The 20,600-nt window shown below is 47.3% G+C and overlaps 1 protein-coding gene across 4 annotated transcripts in view; it reads left to right on the forward strand.

Moving 5' to 3' along the window:
- Positions 1–2,054: 2,054 nt before the first annotated feature.
- The window catches only part of PTPN9 (protein tyrosine phosphatase non-receptor type 9), a 94,326-nt gene continuing 75,780 nt past the window's right edge, over positions 2,055–20,600 (forward strand). The window contains exon 1 of one of the 4 annotated variants that reach the window (XM_084905905.1): positions 2,055–2,971. In XM_084905905.1, coding sequence (XP_084762031.1) covers positions 2,909–2,971 — 63 coding nt within the window. In that variant the 5' untranslated portion in view covers positions 2,055–2,908. The remainder of the gene's footprint in view (positions 2,972–20,600) is intronic. The other 3 variants (XM_084905904.1, XM_084905903.1, XM_084905902.1) reach the window with 3 other exon arrangements.

Below are 20,600 nucleotides of genomic sequence, written 5' to 3' on the forward strand. Positions count from 1 at the left end.
CCTGCAATAACTATGCAATAATTTTCACACATAAGTGTACCTGTGTACTTCAAACCCATTTTGTTCAAGGGTCAACTGTATTTGTTACTTTAAAAAAATTTTTTTGAAAAAGTTATACATCTACATGGAAAACTTACACATACACAATGATGTTAGAAACCAAGATAGTGATTACTCTTGAGGAGAGTAGTTACTTGGGGGTAGTGACTAACTGGGGGCTTTGGCAAGTTGGGAATGCTCTAATTTCTTCATCTGTGTGTTGGTTACATGGGTATGTTGAGTTTATGAAAGTACAAACATTTTCACTTTTTGTGTATGAGTGCTTAAAAAGGTTTTTTTTTTAAAAAAAATATATATATTTAATTTTTTATAGAGAGGAAGGGAGAGAGATAGGGAGTTAGAAACATCGATGAGAGAGAAACATCGACCAGCTGCCTCCTGCACACCCCCCACTGGGATGTGCCCGCAACCAATGTACATGCCGCTGGCCAGAATCGAACCCGTGACCCTTCAGTCCGCAGACGGACGCTCTATCCACTGAACCAAACCGGCTTCGACTAAAAAGGTTTTTTTTAAAAAAAACTCAAAATGTACAAAAGACGTATAGGGAAAAGTCTCCCAATCCCTTCTGTTTATGACTCCTGGTTCCCCTCCTGAGAAACAACAACTGTTACCTTTCTTGTGTGTCCTCCCAAACCTTTTGTAATCCTATATAATAAAACCCTAATATGCAAATCAACCAGAAAGCAGAAAGCCTGGACGCTCAACACAAGAGCTGCCCCCCTGGTGGTCAGTGTGCTCCCACAGGAGGAGCATCGCTCAGCCAGAAGCCAGGCTCAAGGCTGGTGAGTGCATGGGGCCTGGGGCCTCCGTGGCAGTGCTAAGGAGCAGCCAGCCCAGTGGTAAGGAGCAGCAAGCAGGCGGGTGTAAGTCCCAGACTGCAAGAGAGAGGGATGTCCCACTGCCCCATTAAGCCCACAGGTGGACATCCCCCAGGGTTCCAGGACTGCAAGAGGGATCAGGCTCCTCCCCAGTGCATGAATGTTGTGCATTGAGCCTCTAGTGTAGGGGTGTCAAACTCAATCAGAGAAGGGGCCAAAATCTAAAATCCAGCCTAAATCGCGGGCCGAATGGTTTACTGAACAGTCATAAACTGACAATGTCATAAACTGACAGCAGAGTGCAGTGATGACAGCGTGGTGCGGGCCACATTGCAAGGCCTGGCGGGCTGGATTTGGCCCGCGGGCCTTGTGTTTGACACATGTGCTCTAGTGCAGTGTTTCCCAACCTTCTCTCATGATGAGAATCACCTGGTGGAGTTGTTAAAACACAGATTCCTGAATCCCAACTAAGAAGTGCTAAACTAGAATTTTTGGGAACATATCGGTAAAATTGCATACCTAACTTAGTGCTCTGTATATAACATCTGTGTTAGAGCACTAGTTAAGTATACAATTTTACCTATATGTTCCCAAAAATTCTAGTTTAGCACTTCTTAGTTGGGATTCAGGAATCTGTGTTTTAACAACTCCACCAGGTGATTCTCATCATGAGAGAAGTTTGGGAAACACTGCTCTAGTGTATAAATAAGTTTACAAATGTATGTTCATTTTTTTTTCTTTATACATGTGACAGCATTAAATGCATACTTGAGTCTTGATTTTTTCACCTTTTAATATAGCTTAGGGATAATTCCAAATTTTAACATGTGGAAGTAACCCCAGGGCCTGGTATATAAATATTCTTGTTAAATAGACATTGTCTTCCAGAGGAGCACCTGGTTGTAATAATGAAACTCCTGTAAGTGGTTAAGAAGTCAACCCAGAGCCAGCCTTCCTGATGCAAAGGGTAAAATAACATCCTCGAGTACCAGGGGGTTCTTTTTTAACTAAGAGCAGGCACCAGAAGTTCCTGCTGCAATGATGCAGAAATGAGTGAAGTCAGAGGCTGTTTTTAAAGTCCTGGAAGGAACTTCCTCAGCGGTCTGAAGACCCTCCGTTGGGCTTCAACCCTTTTATATTATTTATTTTTGGCCTAGAATTACTCAGAAACAGCGGAACCAGCCTTTCCTGTGACTCGGAACTGGCCCAGGCCGCGCAGTAAGATGCCCCCAATAGTGGTGCCGCCTGCGGGGAAATCAGAGGCTTGCAGAAGCTGCCGTGTTCTGGACGCGGTTTCCGAGCCCGGGCTGTGGTTGGAGGTACTAACGTTAGCTCCGTGGGCGATGGATTCCGGGATGCCGTGGCAAAGCGAGGGCCGGGGCGGGGCTGGTCGGAGGTTCGCCCCTCGAGCAGCCGGGACGCGGCGGCCTCCTCCAGGGGCCTCCAGGCCGCCGGCGGGGCAGGCGCCTTCCTCCCTGGGTCCCGCGGCGGGTCACCGCGGAGCACCCTCTCCCTCCGGCAGGGAACTTAACCCAGAGAACGCGCACTCCGCCTTCCGCCCCCCTCTCCGCCCCGCTCCCGCAGGCACCCGCCCTCCTCTCTGCCGCCCCCTCCCGCCCGCCCAGCGCGCCGCCGCCCCTGAATGAACGGAACGCGGTTTCTCAATGGAGCGGCGGGGGGGCTCGGGCGGCCGCGGGGGCGGCGAGTCGGGAGGGAGGCGCGGCTTTCCGTCGCTCCGCTCGGCCCCGGCCGCGGCCTGAGGCGCTGCGGCGGCGGGCGGGTGGCCGGACCGCAGCCCAGGGCCCGGCGCGCTCGGCGGAGAGGCCCGGCCGGGCCTGCATTTCCTCCTCTCCCCTCCCGGGCGGCCGGCTCTCCGCGGCAGTGTTCCGGGAGGAGAGCACACAGGTCTCCGCCTCGAGGACCGGGCGCCGGGAGCCTTCGGCGAGGAGCCCGCGGCGCCGGGCGCGGCATGCCCGGGCCGGCCCCGCGCTGCTGAGCCGCGGCGCCCGGAGCGGGCTGGCGGCGGGATGGAGCCCGCGACCGCGCCCCAGGCCGACATGGCGCCGGAGCTGACCCCGGAGGAGGAGCAGGTAAGCGGCCGGGGGTGGGCCTGCCGGAGCCCGGGGAGCCCGCGCCGCAGACCCCGCCGCCCTCCCCGAAGCCCCCGCCCCGGCCCCGTGCAGAGCCCCTTGCCTCCGCTCGCTCCGCGGCTCCTCCTGCGCCGGCGGCCCCGGGCGGCCAGGCCGCGGCGGGCGCCTGCGGGCCGCGCTCCCGGGGGTCGGGCCTCGGTTCCCGCGAGCCTGGCCGGCAGCGCCTGGCCGCCGCGGGCGCGTTCTGAAGGCCGGCTGCCCACGCCCTGGAAATCCGGGCCTGGCCCTTCCTGCTCCGCACGCCCACTTCCCTGCCCCGCGATTCCGGTCTCCATCTTTCCGGAGCCCCATTGTCCCTCCGCCGCGCCCGGCTCCCGGGGGGAGTGGTGCGCGGTGTCATTTTGAGGGCGTGGGTGAGGGGAAGCCGGCCTCTCACCCCGCTCAGTTTTGCGGGACAGACAGGGACCACACCTTCTGAGAAGATGGGAGTCCTCCAGATTTCTCCTGCCTCTTCCGTGGCGATACCCACACCGGCCTAGCCATGCCCAGATAGAGAGAGCCATATGGTCTGGTTCCATGTTTTAGTAAAACATGGAATTTCCTCATCTGAGATAAGATGGTCACCCGTTTCAAACTCTCCAGCCCTTGTTCCCAAGAACCACACTTGATAGTACAGTTTCTAGTATGGAGACAATCTGGTTCTACAAACCAATATTGGTTAATGGGCTTATTTAATACTTGATTGTTTAAAAACCCGTGCCTCCTCACTTGTGGAGATAACATTTTTCATATTTAGCCTCAGACCACAGTCTTTCCTTTTGGAGTTTTGAGATAAAATCAGCACCGGGGAAAAAGAATTCTGCTGCTTTGTACAAGGCATGGTAACATTCTGGTAACCGCAGTTAAGCATTAATAAAATGCTAGTCAGGACTTAGTGCAAACAGGAGGCCAAGGAGCCAATCGTGCCAGAATTAGAAATACACTTTAGTACTAAGGTATGTGTTAGATTGATTTTAAAGGGACAAAACTTTTCCATTCACTTCTTTTTTTTTTTTGGATTACTCAGATTTGAAGTTTTTATGTTTCTAAGACTTAATGGCATCAGTATTTCACTATGAAGATGGCATTAGGTTGCAAATTTAAAAATTAAAACCAAGGAAAGCAAATATTAAAGTATTGATAAAGTGGTTTAGTAAAAACCGTTTATATCCAATGAATGTGATGGCTATTAGCAAGGACTGAGTGGAAACAACTTGTTTTCTACTGGCATTTCAGAATGTTGAGACAAACATAAAAGCAGCATAGTTTTAAGTATTATAGTTCCAACTATTGCAATGCTGGTAAAATTTTACATTTTACTTTAATATCATGGAAGAGTACTCTTAACTGTAAAGATGTCTTTAAAGTATTTAAATTAAACTGCAAATGGGTGTAGTTTTATAATAGTAGTCCTCATAGGAAATAACATTTATTCCAAAATGCTAGTCCATTGCTCAAACCAATTTTAGAACTCATTTAGAATTTATTTCAAAGCTGTGGTGGAATCTTTGAAGTATTTTCAATGTTGGAAAAATCTTGTACTTTTGAGAGGCAATTTGATTTTTGGAAATAGTAAAAAATCTTTTGGAACACTATTTCAAAAGTAAAGTAGGCGGTCAAACTTGGTTAAGGCAAAACTGAAATACATTTAGGCCCTTTTTTGGGGTGTGGAAATTGCTTTACAGAAGTTTCTGGAGCAGATCCCTCTGAATGGTATCTACCTCTCATACAGTCATGTGAGTCAGAAACCCAGAAATATTCATGGACACTACTCTCTCACAGCCCACGTATATTATATATACATAGTGAATTTTCATGCACTGGAGTGGGGTCCCTCAGCCCAGCCTGCCCCCTCTCACAGTCTGGGAGCCTCAGGTGCAGGAGGCGATCTGGCGATCAGGGGAAGGCAACACCCCATCACACCTCTGCTGCTGCCACTGCCAGCAGTGCAAGCCTTGTCTGGCCTTAGTTATCTGCACCTTGGGCTGGCCCTGGGCAGTTGGGAGGCTGAGTGGACTGGGCTCCACCATCTTATGGCTGTGGGTGCCGCCATATTTGAGGGTGGGACTGTCAATTAGCATATCCCCTCCTTATTGGCTGTGGGTGCTGCCATCTTTGCGATGGCATGAGGGTCAATTAGCATATTCCCTCTTTATTATATAGGACTAGAGGCCTGGTGCACAGAATCTGTGCACTGTGGGGGGGGCATGTTCTGCAGGGATCAGTTCGCTGTAGGATTGCTGCTCATTCCGATCAGCTGAGTGGCTGTGGACCTGCTCTCTGAGCAGCTGCTCCCAAGTGGTGCTTCCACTGTGGGAACGCACTGACTAGCAGGGGATAGCTCCTGCGTTGAGCTTTTACCCTGGTGGCCAGTGTGCATCATAGTAACTGGTCGATTGGTCATTCTGCCATTTGATTTGTTTGGCTTTTATTATCTAGGATCATCAGGTTTTCTGAATATCTCTTGAATTGCTTAATTTCTTCACCTCCACCTTTACCACCCAAGTCCCCAAGTTATTCTGAAAGAATTTCTTTTTCCGACCTGACCTATCTGCATTTTTTATCTCTTATTCCCGAAGCCAAAGGCAAACTGCATATCTGGTTGCATCTTCCTTTTAGCCTACCTGTCTCCCAAATAAGCATTTATAAAAAAAACCATTCAGTGACTTTTTCATTGTTCTTGGGGTCATTACAACTCTTGAATATGATCTGCAAAGCCTCAGCCTTTGAGTGGTCTAAAAGCCTAGCTAATTCTCACACCTCATCTTTGCTCCAGGCACACTGGCCTTTTGATCCTGCCTCTTGCCCATTCCTGCTTTCCTCTGTCTGGAAATAGCCTCCACTGATACTCCCACTTCATCCTTTAGCTCTCAGATTTCACTTTCTCTGGAAGGCCTTCCTTGATGTCCCTAGTTAGGTGAAATCTCTGTTACTGGCTCTCAGAGTAATATGTACTGTCCTTTATATCACTTACGACAAGTTTACATTCTGTGCTATTGCATGACCAGAAGCTCTGTGAGGATTGGAACTGTGTCTGCTTTTGCTTACCATCATAGGCACATTGTCTAACACAGTGTTTCCCAACCTTCTCTCATGATGAGAATCACCTGGTGGAGTTGTTAAAACACAGATTCCTGAATCCCAACTAAGAAGTGCTAAACTAGAATTTTTGGGAACATATCGGTAAAATTGCATACCTAACTTAGTGCTCTGTATATAACATCTGTGTTAGAGCACTAGTTAAGTATACAATTTTACCTATATGTTCCCAAAAATTCTAGTTTAGCACTTCTTAGTTGGGATTCAGGAATCTGTGTTTTAACAACTCCACCAGGTGATTCTCATCATGAGAGAAGGTTGGGAAACACTGGTCTAACATAATGACTGTCCCCTAATGGACTTTCTTTCTTTTTTTTTTTTTTAATATATTTTATTGATTTTTTTACAGAGAGGAAGGGAGAGAGACAGAGAGCTAGAAACGTCGATGAGAGAATAACATCGACCAGCTGCCTCTTGCACACCCCCTACCGGGGATGTGCCCGCAACCAAGGTACATGCCCTTGACCGGAATCGAACCCGGGACCCTTCAGTCCGCAGACCGACGCTCCACCACTGAGCCAAACCGGTTTCAGCCCCTAATGGACTTTCAAAAAATACTTGTGGGATGAGTTAAAGTAATCCTGTATGTGACTTATACACAGACAGCACTCATCTCCTTTAGAATGGCTTATGAAAATAAGGACATTGCTTATTTTGATATGTGTTGAAGGTCATTATTATTACTTTACTAGTGGCCTGGTGCATGAATTTGTGCACATTGAAAGGAAATTAATTAGAAGAAAGATTTGTGTGTTAATTACGTTACTGCAAAAAATTACACGTCAAAATAGTATATGTAGCCTTAGCCGGTTTGGCTCAGTGGATAGCCTGTAGACTAAAAAGGCCAGGGTTCGATTCTGGTCAAGGGCACATGCCTGGGTTACAGGTTGAATTCCCAGTAGGGGTCATGCAAGAGACAGCCAATCAATGATTGTCTCTCATCATTGATGTTTCTCTTACTTCCTCTATATCAATAAAAAAAATTTTAAAAATAGTATATGTAATATTTATATATATAAAAGGCTAAGCGACCATCTGACTGCTCGCTACCTATGATGCATACTGACCACCAGGGGGCAGACTCAAAGCAGGAGCTGCCAAGCTCCTTGGGGAATGTCAAAGAGCCGGTTTTGGCCAGATCCCTGTAGGCCAGGCCAACGGACTTCTCCTCACTCTGCAGACACCCTTCGTGCTGCAGTGCCACCCCAGGTGCAGCTGACTAGGGAAGGATCACAGGAGGTTGGCTCCAGGGTATGTCCGGCCCATCTAGCCCAGTCCTGCCCTGCCGGCCACCTTCTAATTAATTTCCTTTGTGCACAAATCCGTCTACTGGGCCACTAGTAGTATTATAAAATTAAAACACTCATGTGATTGGCATCAACGAGAGCTTTATATGTATCACGCATGCATGAGTCAATGTTTATTTTTAAAATAGAGGCCTGGTGCACAGATTTCTGTACCAGTGGGGTCCCTCGGCCTGGCCTGTGGGGATCAGTGGACCTTTGCGCCACCACAGCCAGCCTTAACTGACAGCTCATGGGGCTCCAGCCTGCTGTTCGCATCGATGCCACACAGCACAAAGTAGTGTGCAAAGCAGCAGGTGGCCAGAGAGGAGCCCGAGCCTGGCTGGGTGTTGCACCGCTCCCACTCATCCTGGCCCCACTGCGCCTGCCGCCACCAGTCAGGCACGCAGGGGGGAGTGTCTGTGGAAGAGGCTTGCCAGCCACCAGCCTGGTGTCTGGCGCCCACCCATCTGTCAGCTGAGTGGCGCTCCTGCTGAGGAGGCTCACTGACCACCAGGGGACAGCTCCTGTGTTGAGTGTCTGCCCCCTGGTGCTCAGTTTATGTCATAGCTACCAAGCAGTGGTCTGGTTGACTGGTCGTCCAGTCATCTGGTTGCTTAGGTTTTTATATATAGAGACTAGAGGCCTGGTGCACAAAATTCGTGTTTGGGGGTATGTGTCCCTCAGCCCAGCCTGCACCCTCTCCAATCTGGGACCCCTCGAGAGATGTCCGATTGCCCGTTTAGGCCCGATCCCAATGGGTTTGGGCCTAAACGGGCAGTTGGACATCCCTCTCCCAATCCAGGACTGCTGGCTCGCAACTGCTCGCCTGCCTGCCCTCCTGATTGCCCCTAACTGCTTCTGCCTGCCAGCCTGTTTGCCCCCTACTTCCCTCCTCTGCAGGCCTGGTCCCTCCCAACTCCCCTCCCCTGCTGGCCATCTTGTGGTGGCCATCTTGTGTCCACATGGGAGCAGGATCTTTGACCACATGGGGGCAGCTATCTTGTGTGTTGGAGTGATGGTCAATCTGCATATTACTCTTTTATTAGATAGGATAGAGGCCTGTTGCATGGGTGGGGGCCAGCTGGTTTGCCCTGAAGGGTGTCCCAGATAAGGGTGGGGGTCCCCTTGGGGCATGGGGTGGCCTGGGCGAGGGCCCTGTGGTGGTTTGCAGGCCAGCCCTACCCCCAAACGGAGGCCCTGGTATTTGGGATTTATTTATCTTCCACAATTGAAACTTTGTAGCCTGGAGCCATAATTTCCACCTAGAACTAGGTTATTCTGCCTCCAATGCAAATGTTTTTTCTATTGTACCAGGGGCTCAGTGCACAAATTTGTGCATCTTGAAAGGAACTGTGTGCGCCGCAAGGCTGCAGTGGACACAGGGCGGGTCTCAGCCCATCCTCCACACCCCTCCAACTGCAGCCCCCGGTCCCCTCTGCTGGCACCCCCCCTCCCCCTTCCCTCCGCTGCCACTCCCATGCACTGATGACGCTGGCCCCGCTCGCACCCACTGAGGTGTGGAGTGATTGGGGCCAGTGCCAGCAGCGGGGGCCAGTGAGGCTGGTGCCAGCAGTGGTGTAAGCAGCAGCTCCTGCTGTTGAGCATCTTTACCAGCATTACTCTGAACTCTATATCAGATAAATTTTTTAAATTTCCATTTCATTTATCCCTTCTTCTGGAGAATTCTCTTGTTTTTCTTTTCTTTTTTTTTTTTTTTTTGTCTCCATTTTGTCTGCCTGTTTAGGTTTGTGAATACTATTAGGTAGATCTGCTACACCTCTCTATTGTTAGTGCAGGACAGTGTCAAATGCTATTTCTGACTAATTAGACTAGGCAAAGGCTGAAAGTCTCTAGAGATCCGCCTCTGCCTGCAGACTGATCAGATTCAGGCTCGAGTAGCCCTCAGGCAATTGTCCTCAGGTGTGGTAAGGTTTTTTCCCCCAACAAGGTGGGGCACTGCTTCTGCCTGGAAGCTAATTGTTATTCTCAGTCTCTTAATGGGCCTCAGAAACCACACCTTGGGGCAAGGTATTTTCCAATAGGTTGTCAATTGGTTTCCCCCCAGACAAAACCCTTTTGTAGCAAATGTCTGTGTGAGAAAGATGACCTCTGCAGCACAGGAAACCAGGGTGCCCATCATCTGAGCTCTAAACCCAGAGCCCTCAACCCTGGCTTCTGCTCACCCTGCTCTCCCTCTGCCAGACACAGGGAATTTTGTTGGTCCTTTTAAGAAGGTGACTGAATTTCTGGCTGTCTTTCCCTAGCGGAGAACAATCCTGCTGCTTTTCACAGCCAGATATTATGTAGCCACCGTTCTCAGTTTTGGTGCCCTCTGATGGGGTGGCCCATCTTGGGGATTAGACCCCAGAGTTGTCAGGGGCCACCCCCCAGATCTGAGGTATCTCTCTGGACCTTCAGCTGCTGTCTGTGGGAGCCTGGCCAGGCCTTTCACACCTCTGTCCCAGTTTCTATGCTCTCTATGCAGTCTCTATTTCCATCCTTGGTTATCAGTGTTCTTTCCAGCTAGTCTTCAGTTGATTATTCGGGATTTTAAAATATATATATAGAGAGGAGGATCCAAGATGGCTGCTCGGGTAGACATCTAACCGCAGCAGCACACAACAATTTCAATGGAATACAACTAAAATGTAGAGTGGACATTGCCCAGAGCTACAGGTAGTTGACTGACTGAAAATTCTACAACAAGAAGGAAAGAGAAAACCAGAAGGAAAATCAGAGGAGCTGAAAAAAAGCCTAAGGTACGGAGACATGCTGCGCACTCGCACGCATGCGCGCGGAGAGGTCGCAGCCGGAGAGGAGAAGAGGGCTGGGTGCTGCCTGGCGTTCCCTAGCAGGAAGGAAATAAAACCCCCAGCCTGGGCTGAACCCCCGAACCGGCAGCGCTGAGCCCCAGTTATGGGCCAGACCCTGGGGACCCAGGCTCCGGCGGGGGAGACGGGGCTGTCAGGCGGAATCCCAGGGGAGCAGCGAAAAGCAGGGCCCCCGGAGTCGCGCGCACATTGTGCGCAGAGGACGGAATGTTGACTCTGAGGCTGGATTACCCTAGCCGGAAGGAACAGGGCCTCCGGCGGCGCTGAGCCTCAGCCCGGACTGCTCTGAACCCAAGTTCTAGGCCAATCCCTGGGGACCCAAGCTCAAGCAGAGGGAAACGGGGCTGTGAGGTGGAGTCCTGGGGGAGCTGCGAAAAGCGGAGCCCCCGGAGTCGCTCACATTGCGCGCAGAGGACAGTCTGTTGACTCTGATGCTAGACTCCCCTAGCGGGAAGGAGAAAAAAAAGCTCCAGACTGGAGGAACGCAACGAGGAGCAGGAGCCCCTGCCGGACACCGGCCAGCCGGGCACCAGTAAGGAGCTGGGTGACGGGGCCCCCAGGCGGGGGGTGCCCCTGAGCCTTCGACCACTGAGGGCGGGCAACGGAGCCAAGGCCGGGGGCTGCTTCCTGGGCGGCGCTGACCCCGGCAACAGGCTGAAGCAGCGCAGGAGCCCGCGGAGAACAAAGGGGTGCCATAGGCCAACCTGCTGAGCCCCCAGGACAAGGAGGAAGAAACCAAAGAAGTTCTCAATGTGAAGAAATCAAGTGAGAGCAAAAGATAGTAAAATTACTTAAGAAAGAATACAAAGAAGATCTTGAAAAATCAAAGACTAAGTCAGAACTCAACTCACCAGCCAACATTGCAACATAAATGCGTTTAAAAAAAAAAAAAAAAAAAAAAGGACAGAATGTTGGAACAGCGGCGGCCAGGCCTAGAGTGGCCAGGCACAAGGCAGTGGCAGCCGGGCCTGGAGCAGCAACGGCCAGGCCCCAGAGCAGCAGCAGCCAGAACCAGAGCATCAACAGCCAGCACTGGAGCAGCCAGACCTGGGGCAGTGGCAGCCAGGCCTGAGGCGGAGGAGGCCAAGCCCAGGGTGGCCAGTCCAGGAACACCCAGACCTGGAGTGGCTGGGCCCGGAGAAGCCGGGCCCAGAGCAGCCGGGTTGGGAGCAGCCAGGCTCAGAACAGCAGTAGCCAAGCCCGAAGCATCCAGGCCGGGAGCGGCCAGGCCGGGAGCGGCCAGGCCTGGAGCAGCGGCTGCCAGGCTGGGAGCGGCCAGGCCCAGAGCAGCAGCTGCCAGGCTGGGAGCGGCCAGGCCCAGAGCAGCAGCTGCCAGGCTGGGAGCGGCCAGGCCCGGAGCAGCGGCTGCCAGGCTGGGAGCGGCCAGGCCCGGAGCAGCCGGGTCGGGTGCGGCCAGGCCCAGAGCAGCAGCTGCCAGGCTGGGAGGGGCCAGGCCCGGAGCAGCAGCAGCCAAGTCCAGAGCAACTAGGTCGGGAGCGGCAGTGACCAGACCTGGAGCAGCTGGTTGTGGAACGAACCAGAGCAACAGAGGCCAGGCCCGGAGCAGCCAGGCCCGGAACAGCTCACTCCTTGCCTGCCCCTGCCCCACAGCTGCCTCTCAGACATCGCTGGAAACTTTGCGGGAACTTGAGGGTCTGCTGAATCAAGTGATGAAGGCTTAGATCTGGATGTGTTGAGTTAGTATAGCGCTGGGGTGTTGATCTGTGACTGCCTTGGGTGGGGCCTGGATGAGGCTGGTTGACCTATTTGGAAATGTCTTTTGTGTGAAGTGTATCTTTGGGCATGTGGAGGTATTATTGATAGAGAAAATGCTAAGTAGTAACTGATTTACTATCTGAAAAGGGATTTACTATCGGGGAAAGGGAGGGAGGAAGAGACTGAACATAAACTGCACCTATGGATGAGGACAATGGGGGATGGGGAGCGGGCGGAGGGTGGGGTGGGAACCTGGTGGAGGGGGGAAGAAATGAGGAACCTTTGTAATAATATGAACAATAAAGATTGATTTAAAAAATAAAATAAAATAAAAAATATATATATATTTTATTGGTTTCTTACAGAGAGGAAGGGAGAGGGATAGGGAGCCAGAAACCTCCATGATGAAAGAGAATCCCTGATTGGCTGCTTCCTGCGTGCCCTCTGCTGGGGATCAAGCCCACAACCTGGGCATGTACCCTTGATTGGAATCGAACCTGGGACCCTTCAGTCTGCAGGCCAACAACACTCTATTCACTGAGCCAAATGCCAGGGCTCTTCCACCGTTTTAAATCTCTAAAGCTTTAAGTTTTTAAATGGAACACCAAAGGAAGCTTTGATATATCAGGGCAAGCTTCTTAAAGGAGGTGATTTTTGAGCTTAATCCCAAGGGGACTATCCCACTTCTATCCCTTCTGGGTCGCCAGTATACAAAACTGGACAGCCAGTTGGTCTGGGCTTCCTGTCACTACTTGAGCCAATTCAGCAGACACCTCTTCTCTTTTGTACAGGAGAAATAACTAATTTGGAGTCAAATATGAAGAATATTCTCTCACCAAAGTATAAAAACAAAGGTGTTTTTGTGTCAGGACTACACTCTTTTTTTTATGTTTAATATGCTGGCAAAATTATAAATTTGGAAGTGTGATGGGTAATTTCTACACATTAGTACTAGTCTTTATTCCTACTCTGTTACTAATTATCCTAATTTTAGTTTTCTAAAGCATATACTCACATTTGTAACTTGATCTGAAATCTTTGAATTTACTAAATTATAATTAACTTGACTACCATGGGTAGTTAAAAATATTTTATGGTGCCCTAGACAGTTTGGCTCAGTGGAAGGAGTGTCAGCCTGGTGATTGAAGGGTCCTGGATTCGATTCTAGTCAAGGGCATGTATCTTGATTGCAGGCTTGATCCCTGGCTCTGGTTGGGGCATGTGTGATAGGCAACCAATCAATTGGTCTCACAGCAATGTTTCTCTCTCACTTCCACTCCACCTAAAAATCAATGGAAAAACATCCTCAAGTGAGGATTAAAAAAAAATATATATATGTATTTTATGTTATATGCCTATATTCTTAGCTCTATGTCAGTGTAACTAAAAGAAAGTTAAGTGAGGCTCCTTAGGTTACATTCTTTTGGGTATAAGTTGAGAGGAGAACTCTAATAAACCATAAAACAAAGACTCTTAACTAGGATTCTGAGGATTTTTTAATTCAGTAGTTACAGCTTTTCACTGTCTTTTTGTTTTTACATGGATTTCCCAAATAGCGATTGATAGGATAGAATTACAGTTTTCTAACACACTGAGGCTTTTACTCATATTTTTATTTTAGACCAAAAAAGGTTTTAATAACTCATATAGTCCTTCTCTCATATTAAAAAGAATTCATGAGGCCGAAACGGGTTTGGCTCAGTGGTAGAGCGTCGGTCTGCGGACTGAAAGGTCCCGGGTTCGATTCCGGTCAAGGGCATGTACCTTGGTTGCGGGCACATCCCCAGTGGGGGGTGTGCAAGAGGCAGCTGGTCGGTGTTTCTCTCTCATCGACGTTTCTAGCTCTCTATCTCTCTCCCTTCCTCTCTGTAAAAAATCAATAAATTAAAAAAAAAAGAATTCACGAGTCCTTTAAAGTTTTTTTAACAAAAATTCTAATACTTATTTTCAAAGTTTCTAAAGAAAATTCTTATTTTAGAATTTTTATTGTTTAGAGCTTCTAGCATTGTTAAAAGGATTAATAACCTAATGCATGTAGAGCACTTAGCCTGATGCTTCATTAAGTTAGCCACTGTCATGACATTCTCTGTCTTCAAATAGTAAAAGATTTTAGAGCCAAGTTAGCTTAAACCAATCCTAAGGCGGGGGAAATATTCATATTCACTCAGGAACCATAATTTAGCATGGATTCTTAAGAATGCTAGAAAATAGGTATTTTGTAGCTTTATAGTGTAGATTTTTAAAAACCTATCCTAATTCCATCCTCTGGTTTGTTCTTATATCAGAATCTTTTAAAGCTAAAAGTTGATCTGTCTAGAAATTTTTGGCATTTTTTTCCAAGGGCAGGGTTTTTGTCTTGTTTCTTGTGGCCAAGAACTTCTCTTTTCCCAGAGCCTCAAATGTCCTATTGCTAAATGTCAGCTGCTCTCTCCGGAAGTAGCCATATGTCAAGGACCAAGTGATTTATAATATTAAGTTAAGGTTTTCCAGAGAGGGAAAGGAGGGGAGGCAGAGCTGAAGAATCTCATTTTTATTATTGCCAGTAACTAATAATATTTATAATTAGCAATTTGGTAAAAATCTAATTTGGATAAGAGAATTTTACTTTTAAAATTTTTGAGCATATCAAGGGTCTTGGACTTTTGTGAATATTAAGGAACCTGGATGTTTTCTGGCAGGAAGTTGACCTTAAGTATTTACTTTTTAAATTAATTAAAAGTTAATTGTTGTTATTAATCCTCATCAAGGATATTTTTCCATTGATTTTCAGACAGAGTGGAAGGGAGAGGGAGAGATAGAGAGAAACACTGATGTGAGAGAGATACATCGGTTGGTTGCTTCCTGCATGCCCTGACGAAGGCCAGAGCCTGCAACTGAGGGATGTGCTCTTGCTGGAACAGGACCCGGGACTCTTCAGTCCATAGGCTGACTCACTATCCACTGAGCCCAACCAGCTAGGACTTAAGCACTATTTTATAGCAAAATGATTATTTGTTCAAATACTAAAACCCTCTAGTGCAATTTCAGCCATTTCACACCTATCCTGCCTACTATTTGCCTTGATGTCTCAGACAACTGGGGTACTGTTGGCAGAGTTTAATTTTTAAAAAATATTTTTATTGATTTTTAAGAGAGAGAAGAAGGGAGAGCGAGAGACAGAAACATCAATGTGAGAGTGTAACATGGATTGGCTTCCTCCTGCATGAACCCCCAACCTGGGGCATATGCCCTGACCAGGAATCAAACCAGCAAGCAACCTTTTGGTACATGGGACGATACCCAACCAAACATACCCTGGCCAGGATGGTAGAGTTTAATTTTTTTAATATTGTTATCATCATAATGGGGAAGTATATATGGTATACTTCTCTACCAGTAACTAGAACGGAACTACAGCTTTTCAAAAAAATTTTTTTCTTTGATACCTTCACTTTGCCCATGTTTATATTTTTATTTTTTGTTAATTCTTACTGAGGATAGTTTCCATTAATTTTTAGACATATCGATTGATTACTTACACACGAGCCCCAACCAGGGCCAGGGATTGAACCTGCAACAAAGAAACGTGCCTTTGACTGCAATCAAACCGGGGATCCTTCAGTCCACAGGCCAACCAAGACAAACCAGCTAGGGCTGCCCATGTTTTGTTGTACCTAAGCTACTACTCGGTTTTTTCCCCTCAACTCTTGCCAAATGTAAAAGTTGAGGAAGAAAACATTTATAAAAACAAGAATTTTTTAATCCTTTTTACTTGATCTATTTCTACATTTTCACTTTCTTATACTGATAAAAGAAGAAAAAGAATTACTGAAAGGTCTGAAAACTTGAACATAATACGAGTAAGCAGTTTTATTTAGGAATGGTCTTGTGTCTCACTGAGACTTTAGCTCTTCCATACCTGGAAAACCCAAGTGAAGTGAAAATGGTATTTCAGCTAGGTGAGAGATTTAAAAGTGACATAGCTAGTGAGGTTAAAATATACAGTTTTCCAATATACTTTTGTTCCACTTATTTTTCTTTAAATGATTCATATTTTATTTTTTTAAATATATTTTTATTTATTTCAGAGAGGAAGGGAAAGGGAGAGATAGAAACATCAGTGATGAGAGAGAATTATCGATGGGCTGCCTCCTGCATGCCCCCTACTAGGGATGGAGCCCACAATCCAGGCATGTGCCCTTGACTGTAAACTAAACATCAGTCCACAGGCCGATGTTCTATCCATTGAGCCAAACCGGCTACGACTGTTCCACTTATTTTTATGTATTCTCTAGAGGCCCGGTGCCCAAAATTTGTGCACAGGGGATGTTAATCTCTCAGCCCAGCCAGCACCCTCTCCAATCCGGGATCCCTTGAGGAATGTCTATCTGCCCTTTTAGGCCCGATCCCCTAACTGCTCCCCTGCCAGCTTTTTTGCCCCTAACTGTCCTCCCTTGCAGGCCTGGTCACCCCTAATTGCCTCCCCTGCAGGCCTGGTGCCCCCCAACTGCCCTCTCCTGCAGGCTTGATCACCTCTTGCAGCCCTGGTCCCTCTCAGTTCCCCTCCCCTGCTTGCCATCTTGTGGCGGCCATCTTGGTCCATATGGGGACAGCCATCTTGTTTGTTGGAGTGATGGTGTGATAGGATAAAGGCCTGGTGCACAGATGGGGGCCGGCTGGTTTGCCCAGAAGGGTGTCCTGGATCAGGGTGGGGGTTCCTTGGGGCGTGGGGTGGAGAAACAATTGTAATAATCTGAACAATAAAGATTTATTAAAAAAATAAATTAAAAAAATAATCTCAACCTGTTGGTATTATTTTTTTGTAGGGGATATTTGACATATCTTGTTTTTGTTTTGTTTTTTAAGATTTTTTTGTTTGTTTTTTTTTGCTATTTTACAGAGAGGAAGGGAGAGGGATAGAGTCAGAAACACTGATGAGAGAGAAACATTGGTGAACTGCCTCCTGCATGCCCCCCATTGGGGTCAAGCCTGCAACCAAGGTACATACATGCCCTTGACCAGAATTGAACCTGGGACCCGTGGACCGACACTCTGTCCACTGAGCCAAACCGGTCAGGGCAACATATCTTGGTTTTTAAAAAAATTTCTTTATTCTTGAAAGTATTAGATGTCTTTTTTTCCCCCTCCTCAGGCCTTCCCTGCACTATTATCTGTGCATGGGCTATGCATTTAAGTTCATTGGTTAATCTCTTCCCACCCCTGACCCCTTTCCCTCTGAAATAGTCTGTTGACAGATCTTGTTTTTTATTTTATTTTTATTGTTAATCCTCACCGGATGGGAAACTGAACTGTGACCTCCTAGTTCGTAGGTTGGTACTCAACTACTGAGCTATGCCAGCTGGGCTCTAAAAGAATTTTTAAAAACTTTGGAGAGAGTTCAAGTTTCATAGCACTCTGTTCATAGCTCTGCCTTAGAACTTATCAAATTATATGATAATTGCCCTGGTTGGTGTGGCTCAGTTGGTTGAGCATTGTCCATGCACCAAAGGGTCACAAGTTCAATTCCTGGTCAGGGCACATGCCCTGGTTGTAGGCTCGATCCCAAGGGTGGTATATGCAGGAGGCAACCAATCAATGATTCTCTCTTACATCAGTGTTTCGCTTTCTCCCTTTCCCTTCTCTCTAAAATCAATAAAAAATTATATGATAATAACCTGTTAATACATGTCTCCATTTTTAAATGACTGTCAACTGTTCAGAATAGAGTATCTCTTTAAATTGTGTCTCCTTAGCAGCTAAAATATGCTAAGCACCAAGTAGGCCTCAAACAGATGCTTGTGAATGCTTGACTGATAACATAACTTGATACCTGAAAGAGCTCTACTGTTCTGTTGTCTTGAAGGGGAATACTGATGCTGCTAGGCAAGGAAAGTTGCCAGAGAGGAAATGATTCTCTGAATTAGAACAATATATACTTGAAAAAGTTGTCTTTCTATTCCCCTTCCTCTCCCAAGATTTTGTTTTTGGTGGAGGTGATTGGGGGGACATATACTTAGAAAATGATATATTTATTAGTATTTTAATTTTAATTTTAAAATTATTCAAAACATGAAAACAGGTGTGTGGAATTATGGGTAGCCTTTACTTTTTTAAAAAATTTAATCTTTATTCAGATTATTACAATTGTTTCTTCTTTCCCCCCCATAACTCCCCTCCACTTGGTTCCCATCCCACCCTTTGCCCTTACCTACCCCCCTATGATTTTAGTCCAGTCTCTTTCTGCACTACCACACCCCATTCCCCCTGATAATTATCAATCCATTCCCTTTCTTTGCCTGTGGGAACCCTTAACACAACCCGCATGATTAGGGCCCACTCAGGGTCTGGTTTCTGGAGAGGCCACACACTAAAATGGAGAGAGAGACTAGAAAAGAGTTAATTTGGGACAAATAGGGGGCCAGGCGAGAGTCAACCTCTAGTGGGAAGACTACCACTGGGCGCTGGCCTTGCTCTCCCTTTTATTGAGGCTATGGGATACACCCATTACCTTTAAGCAGCTTTGGGAAACAGCCATAGCCCTTAGGCAGGTAATAAGCGGATTATCATATCAGTAAGGATTTACATGATTACAAGATGGGGAAGTTGCCTCAGTTACTATTGTCTCAATTAGATAGGGTGTGGTTGGCTCTGACCTTTCAGAGCTTCAAGGTTGACCAGCCTCTTTCTATTAGTGAGACAATGATTGGTTTCCGGCATTTGCCCCTGATTCTATTATATTCATCAGTTTATTCTGTTCCTCAGATAAACCAGTAAAGGGTAATTTAAAGTGACTAGGTTTATTTCCATACTAGAGGCCCGGTGCATGAAATTCATGCACGGGTAGGGTCCCTAGGCATGGCCAGTGATCAGGGCCTATCAGGTTCTCTGCCTCCCCGCCTTCTCCTTCCCTCACTCCCTCAGTACTCTGCTGCTGCAGCTAGTCACCCACTATGTTTCACATCGCCCCTTATTGGTCAGCACACATCATAGTGAGCAATTGAACTCCTGGTCGAATTCTTGAGGGGACAATTTGCATATTAGCCTTTTATTATATACTAGAGGCCCATGCACAAAATTCGTGCACTTGGAGAGGGGTTTCCCTAGCCTGGCATCTGCCCTCTCAATTGCTCTGTGATCAATCACCCCAAAGAGATAGGCCTGTCCGAGGTTGCGGAGAAAAAGGAACCCTCGTGCACTGCTGGTGGGAATGCAGACTGGTGCAACCACTGTGGAGAAGAGTGTGGAGTTTCCTCAAAAAACTGAAAATGGAACTCCCATTTGACCCAGTAATCCCACTCCTAGGAATATATCCCAAGAAACTAGATACACCAATCAGAAAGGATATATGCATCCCTATGTTGATAGCAGCACAATCTACAATAGCTAGAATTTGGAAACAGCCTAGGTGCCCGTCAGCAGATGATTGGATCCAAAAACGATAGTACATCTACACAATGGAATACTATGCTGCCATAAAAAAGAAGGAATTCTCATCATTTGCAGCAACCTGGATGGAATTGGAGAACATCATGCCGAGTGAAATAAGCCAATCAATGAAAGAGAAACACCACATGACCTCACTCATTAATGAATAATAAAGAACATTATAAACTGATGAACCAAAAGACAGATATAGCCGAAGCCGGTTTGGCTCAGTGGTAGAGCGTCTGTCTGCGGACTGAAAGGTCCCAGGTTCGATTCCGGTCAAGGGCATGTACATTGGTTGCGGGCACATCCCCGGTAGGGGGTGTGCAAGAGGCAGCTGGCCGATGTTTCTCTCTCTAGCTCTCTATCTCTCTCCCTTCCTCTCTGTTAAAAATCAATAAAATATATTAAAAATAAAATAAAATAAAAAAAGACAGATATAGAGACAGTAAAGCAACAAGCAGACTGTCAAATTACAGAGGGGAGGGGAGGAAGATCTGGGGGAGATAATAGATCAACCGAAGGACTTGTATACATGCATATAAGTACAACCAATGGACATAAAACTCTGGGGAGGGAGGGTATGGGAGGGAGGGAGGGGGGCAAAAAAAATCAATAAAATATATTAAATAAAAAAAAATATATATATAAAAAAGAGAGATAGGCCTGTCCACCCATCCAGGGCTCCTCGATGGATTGCCCCAGAGAGGTAGGCTGGATCTGTGGGACCTGCCTCCACACCTCAAGGAGCTGCAGGAACCCTGGCCTCACTGCATGGAGCTGCCGGGACCCACTTCCACGCTGTGCATGCAGGGTCAAGTCCCTGCCCACCCATGCACACCTCACCACACATGCTGCCCTACCCACCCATGTGGGCCCACAGGGCACACAGCTCATTACAGCATGAGAGTGTCATGGTGTGAGGGCGTGATGTCCATTAACATATTAGCTCTTTATTATATAGGAGGATTTGGCACAATAACAAAGGGCTAAAGGAATGATTGTAGTTTTTAGTTAGAAAAATCAACAAATCTCACCTTGCCCCTTATATATAGCAAGCTAATGTGTTTTAGCATACTAATAAGGACTGAATGGATTAATAGAAAGAAGGCAACGATTCACAAAGGAAAGATGGGAAAGTAGGTATAAGAAGAAGGTAGTTTACTTATGCATTTCCCCCTGAAATTAATGTGGAAAAGGCATATTTGCTGAAACACAGAGGTAACCTCAAATTTGGTAAAAGGCAGCCACTAA

The sequence above is a fragment of the Pipistrellus hanaki genome (genome assembly GCF_964339955.1).
Source record: "Pipistrellus hanaki genome assembly, chromosome: 1".
NCBI classification, from domain to species: domain Eukaryota; kingdom Metazoa; phylum Chordata; class Mammalia; order Chiroptera; family Vespertilionidae; genus Pipistrellus; species Pipistrellus hanaki.